The 6,698-nt window shown below is 40.5% G+C and overlaps 1 protein-coding gene across 1 annotated transcript; it reads left to right on the forward strand.

The window, feature by feature from the left end:
- The first annotated feature begins 694 nt into the window (after positions 1–694).
- On the forward strand, positions 695–4,992 carry LOC105557245 (uncharacterized protein K02A2.6-like). The gene is made up of 4 exons (XM_012004430.1): positions 695–2,444; positions 2,513–2,698; positions 2,788–3,518; positions 3,586–4,992. Exons 1-4 carry the CDS (start codon positions 695–697, stop codon positions 4,990–4,992), a joined length of 4,074 nt encoding a protein of 1,357 aa, XP_011859820.1.
- The last annotated feature ends 1,706 nt before the right edge of the window (positions 4,993–6,698 follow it).

A 6,698-nucleotide genomic window follows, 5' to 3' on the forward strand; every position in this document is an offset into this window, starting at 1 on the left:
AAGGCGATATCTCAAAAATTGTGGAGGTGAGAGCGCGAACAATTTTTATGACATACACACACACACACACACATACATTTTTTAAAAAATTGTTTTTTTGAGTTTTTAAAACATTCTAAACCCATTGGCAATGAAAACTGGAAAAAAATTTTTCGCATGAAAACAAAGCTTCCTCTATGAGGAAGCAAAAAGTGTTTTTTTGAGGATATCTAAAAAAATGCGTAGGTGAGATTGCGAAAAATTATTGCGCACAAACACACACACACATTTTTTAAATAAGTGTGTTTTTTTAGTTTTTTAAACATTCTAAACCCAAAACCCAAAAAAAATTTTCGCATGAAAACAAAGCTTCCTCTATGAGGAAGCAAAAGAAAATACTTTTATTTAACGTTGGCAAAACAAAAATTCTCATATAAACTGTTGGGTATTGTAACTATGTAGTTAGGAACACACACGGCGCGCGCGGCGCCACAAGTCGTCGAGCGAACGTTTAATGTAAACCCGCTCATTGTAAGAACAGCATTAAAGGTTCTTTATACATATACGGATACTAGCGTATATCATTTGTGTGCCTCTCATCCTGCGAGAGCTAAGCAATCGTCACGATACCAAGAGCGAAGCTATCCCGATACCTGCCGCTAAGAGATCACGGACACAACAACTGGCGCTGCGGACCAAAACTTAACCTACAACGATGGCTAATACAACAAGTCAGCTCGAGACTCTTATGGCAGCCGTTAATTCTCTTCTCCAGCTTCAACTCAATCGCCAGGAAGAAAAACGGGAGGATCCAGCCCGTCCACACTCACCATCTCAAATCGAAATTTTCAACCATTTGAGTGCTCGCGTCGAGAAATATAGCTATGGTTCGGGCGACGAAATAAAGCCATTCGAGAAGTGGTTACTTCGCTACGAGTACACCATCGTCACGGAAACGAGTTGTTTACCGGCTGAAATGCGAACACGCCTAGTTTTAGACAAGCTAGGTCAAACGGAATTTGACAGATTGGTGGATCACGTTGCACCTACGGTTCCGTCTCAATTATCTTTGGAAGATCTCCTTTCCAAGCTCAAGGAACTCTTTCGTGATAAAGTGCCTCTTACTCGTCGACGTATTGAAATATTAAATTATCGGTATGACAAAGCGGTACCGATCTCTGAGCACATCGATCGTATCAATCGCCACGCGGCCGATTTCGACCGATCAAAGTTAACGGATGACAGTCTTCGAACACTGTTATTGCTACAATCGTTCTGTTACTCGAGTGACAACGATCAACTAAAGAAGATTGCACTTCGAGTCATTGAGAAGAATCAAGATGCTTCACTAAAGGATGTCGTCGCAGAGCTAGAAGCTTACATGAATGTCACGTCAGGCATGAAGACATTAGAGAATCCTTCGAAACCTCCGCAAACTACGGTATTAAGTATTACTCAATCCAAAGACAATCCAAGAAAACAGAAAATTTCTAAGGATAAAAGTTCGCCGAAAACCTCGCCTCAACCGGCAACAAAAAATAAGTGCAATGGTTGCGGCGGCAGCCATCCTCGCGCTAAATGTACTTTTCGCGACGCGGAATGTTATAAATGTTCGAAGAAGGGCCACATTGCGAAGATGTGCCGCTCAAATACAGAAGATTCTAAAACACAACTTCAAATAAAAAACGTTGCTATACAAGCGCTCTCCGCGGTCGGTAAGCGCAGACGTCATTATATTACGGCATCTCTAATCGGTAAATCGGTAAATTTACAATACGATACCGGCTCTGATATCACGATTATCGGTAAAAATGAATGGCTCCGCATCGGTTCACCTAAACTTATCACTAGCGATATAGTCGAACACGCAGGCGGGAGTGCATTAGAGATTATCGGTAAATTTTACAGTACAATTACAGCACTCGGTCGTAGAGGCAAAATCTATGTACACGTCGCTTCTCGAGATGACATCAATCTTTTTGGTCTTAACGCAATTGATAATCTCAACTTCTGGAACGTACCATTGAGTAAGTTGCATCCAGGCAGCTCAACGTCAAATAAACAGCACGCCAAGCTATCGAAGCTAATCGTAAGTACCACGGAGAAGGATGTTACGTCACCACATGATGCCTATCTCGAAGACGCTCTTGCGCGTTTTCCGAGTCTATTCGCCGAAGAATTGGGTACATGTCACAACTTCAAGGTAAAGTTTAATTTAGCAGATAATGCTCAACCAGTCCAGAATTCGTGTAGACAGATCGCTTTCGCCATGGAAACTCTTCTCGAGGAAGAATTAAAACGTCTCGAATCTTTGGACATCATTGAACGAGTAGAAGCGTCATCTTGGACATCACCCATCGTTATTGTGAAAAAACGCAACGGGAAGATTCGTTTATGCGCAGACTACTCTACAGGAGTCAACCGTGCTTTGGTCGATAATAAGCATCCTTTGCCTATCATGGAAAGTATTTTCTCAAAATTAAATGGAAATCGTTTCTTTAGCCAAATTTGAGTGACGCATTTTTTCAACTAGTGATCGACGAGGATCATCGAGAAGTCACAACCATCACAACGCCGAAGGGACTCTACAGATTCAAACGCTTGCCTTTTGGTATTAAGACGGCACCGGCTATTTTTCAACAAGCTATGGACGTCACAATTTCTGGCCTCGAAGGAGTATACGCATATTTGGATGATGTTGTCGTAACAGGTTCCACCCGTGAGGAACACGACGATCGTCTACAGAAAACGCTCCACGTCTACAAGATTGCGGCTGGAAATTAAGAGCTGTGAAATGTCACTTTGCAGCAGAAGAAATAAAATATCTAGGATTAATTGTAAACGCACGCGGTATATCCCCAGATCCTGAAACTACGTCCGCTATAGTTAACATGCCAAACCCCACATCTGTATCAGAAGTACAGAGTTTTCTAGGTATGATCAACCATTACGGCAAATTCATTCCTCACCTGCACGAGATGAAACAGCCCCTAGAAGAACTCACTCGCAAGAACCATCATTGGTCATGGAATCGAAAACATGATTCAGTAATGAAGAAAATAAAAGAGGTTATGCTCAGTCCTCTCTTACTGGAGCATTACGACCCCTCGAAGACACTCGTAGTGGCAGCGGACGCGTGTGCTACTGGAGTAGGCGGAGTACTATTGCAACGGGATGCACAAGGCTATGAACGCGCTGTCTACCACATGTCACAAAGCCTCACAGACGCTCAGCGAAATTACTCGCAACTCGAAAAAGAAGCATTAGCACTTGTTACCGCCGTCGAACGATTCCATAAGTTCATCTGGGGAAGAAGATTTATCCTGCAAACAGACCACAAACCTCTTGTAGCGCTGTTGCAGACAGAGAACACGAAAGGTCTTAAACCTACCACAGCAGCACGTCTCAAGCGCTGGGCATTGCGACTCTTGGGCTACGATTTCAAGATAGAATATATACGTACGCAAGATTTCGGTCAAGCAGATGCCTTATCCCGTCTGATCGACAAATTTCGAAGAGACAACGCTGAAGAACTGCAAGTTGATCAAAGAAACAGAAAGTGAACTCCTCCATTTAAAAAATTCATCGATCGATATATTTGGCAAGGAGCTTCGCAACAAATTGAAGACAGCTTCTAAAGAAGATCCATTTCTTCGCTCAGTTTTTAATGCCATTAAAGAAGGATGGAAGACAACAAAAAATCCAAGTCCTTTAGATTACTTCAGGAAACGTTCAGAAGAACTCTCCATAGTTGATGACACCTTACTCCTGGGCGATAGGATTGTCGTTCCAAAAAAGTTGCAGCCAACGATCCTAGCAGCACTCCACAAGGGCCATCCCGGCATTCGAAGAACCAAACAGCTGGCACGTGAATATGTTTTCTGGCCCAAAATGTCAGAAGACATAGAACGTCTCATACGTCAGTGCGAACCGTGCGCACTAAATCAAAAACTACCCGTAAAGGTTCCGTTAGAACCTTGGCCTGTTCCATCACGCCCTATGGAACGGGTACACCTCGACTTTGCAGGCCCAATCGATGGACAATATCTACTGATCTTCGTAGACGCCTATTCAAAATTCTTAGAAGTGGCAATCACACCCACAATCTCTGCAAGACGCACCGTCGATTTGTGTCACGAAATCTTCGCTAGAAATGGACCCCCGGATATAGTCGTAACAGACCATGGAACACAGTTCACTTCAGAACTATTTAAAAGCTTTTGCAAAGATATGCAAACGACGCATATTCTTACCTCTGTGAATCATCCACAGTCAAACGGTCAAGCCGAGAGAATGGTGGACACTGTAAAAAGAGCTATTGCTAAAAATCCCAGCAATTGGAAACAACAGTTATTCGATTTTCTCTACAGTTATCGCTACACACCATGCTCAGCGGCTCCTGAAGGAAAATCTCCAGCAGAACTCTTTTTCGGACGTCGCATGAACACCCCGTTTACCAAATGGCTACCGACTCCGAAATCAAGCAGACCTACTGCGACAACTCCCACTGTATCCAAACAACAAGCGATGCAGAAACAATTCTCGAAACATCACGGAGCTCGTCCCCGAAGCTTAGCGGTGGGAGACCGTGTAGTTGTCCTAAAAGGGAAGGACAAGCGAGTACAGGGTACCATCCATGGTGTCTTGTCAAAAATCCGTTATTCAGTACGCTTGGACAACGGTAAAATAGTAGATCGACATATCAACCACATCTGGAAAGGTGGTTCCGACTCTCCGATCCAACCTCAGGAAGCAGGAGACGACTGGACGCTTCTGGAAACGCAGATCCCACAGCCAGGATCTCCAACCGATCCGGCACTCTCCGAACCATCACTTTCAACCAGCTTGAGTACTGTCGAGTTGTCATCGAACTCGCCCGGAATTCAAAGTCCTGCTGATCAAGATCCAGGTCCGGCTATAACCGAAGCAACCCCTGCTAGACCCATTCGTAACCGAGCCCCTCCAAGACGATTAATTTTAGATCCAGCTGCCAAAAGCTATATCGAACGGTAATTACTTAAGAGGGGGATGTTGGGTATTGTAACTATGTATTTAGGAACACACACGGCGCGCGCGGCGCCACAAGTCGTCGAGCGAACGTTTAGTGTAAACCCGCTCATTATAAGAATAGCATTAAAGGTTCTTTATATACGGATACTAGCGTATATCATTTGTGTGCCTCTCATCCTGCGAGAGCTAAGCAATCGTCACGATACCAAGAGCGAAGCTATCCCGATACCTGCCGCTAAGAGATCACGGACACAAGAAAACATTAAACAAACTAATACTAATTAACAGATATAATTACTTATTATAGCTTAGCCTACAAATTTTAAAAGTACAACTTCACTCTGGGTTTTGTACTTTGTTCCTTTTTACGCGATGTCCATCCCAGTCTTTCGCGTTTGTTAAGCAGTAACCAATACCATTTAGAATTTCCTTTTCCGTTAGTGGCTGATTATTTTCGTTGACGAGTTTGTGCACTGCTAATTCTAAAAATGTTAAAAAATATTTATATACAATATATGCTAATAATAGATGTATTGAAATATTTTATACCTATTATTGATTTACAAAAGGGCAATTCCTTGAGCACTAATTTATCAGTACATTGTTTTTGTGCTGTATATCTTAAAGCGACATCTCGGGACATATATTTTTTTAATATGTTCATAATTGTTTTAATATGATTTTTGCGTCGATCAATTAAAACATACATATAACGACCGGACCTAGTTGGTACAATTGCAAATGATATTAATCAGTGATAACAATAATAACAGAATAATATTTAATTAACATTTATATTATACTTACAAAATTACACAAACAATCATTATTGCTTTGCAATAATTCATTGAAATTTATAAACTCCTCTATTGTTTTAAAAGGTATATTTAATTCATATTTTTCGTTAAAGGCTTGAGGCATACTTTTAAGGATACCTGACGCTTCCCACAAATTCATCAATTTATTTTGATTTTCTAAAACTTGTTTAAGCACCGAATTTATTCCTTCAATAGCCTTCATTACTTCAACATGTTCGGATGAAATCTTAGTTTTCTTGTCTTTTTGTTTTGGGCTTTGTGTTATCAGCTGTGATTCTTTATCTGTGAAGAATGGGTAAAAAATGATTAATATTTTATCGTACACGTATTTATACACTCGTATATTATACATTTGAATTCTGCGTCGGCAAACAATATATTGTCCAACTGATCTATTGAGTTTTCATTCATCACGGGGGCCATCACGTCAAGAATGATTTTCGATGTAGATGGTTCATCAATTGGCACATCTGAAATTTTCATTGGTAATTTTTTATTATATATTTTTTAAGTAAATTTATTGATCATTTGAATCATTTTTAAAAGACACGTTCTGTTTGTAAATAAAATTTTTTATTCGAAATATGAAAATAATCGTTATCTCTATAATATTACCTGATTTATTTGATCAGTGCATTGTTTGTGGTTCTTGGTCATTCTTATTATCGTCTACAAACAAAGATATGCGCATGAAAAGTATGAAAATTATTTCGTGAATTAATAATGTAAATAAGGCCAAGTTTTACAAGCTTATAGGTTGGATAAATATAATTAATACCTTATAGCTCTTTACATTTGCTACTTAAACTACGTACGGACGCGTTTCTGCACACAGTGCCTTCTTCAGCGTACATTAAATTCTTAAATTAAATAATTAATATAATCCTAATA

Source organism: Vollenhovia emeryi, unplaced genomic scaffold, assembly GCF_000949405.1.
Source record: "Vollenhovia emeryi isolate VEMERY1.0 unplaced genomic scaffold, V.emery_V1.0 DF939551.1, whole genome shotgun sequence".
NCBI classification, from domain to species: Eukaryota; Metazoa; Arthropoda; class Insecta; order Hymenoptera; family Formicidae; genus Vollenhovia; species Vollenhovia emeryi.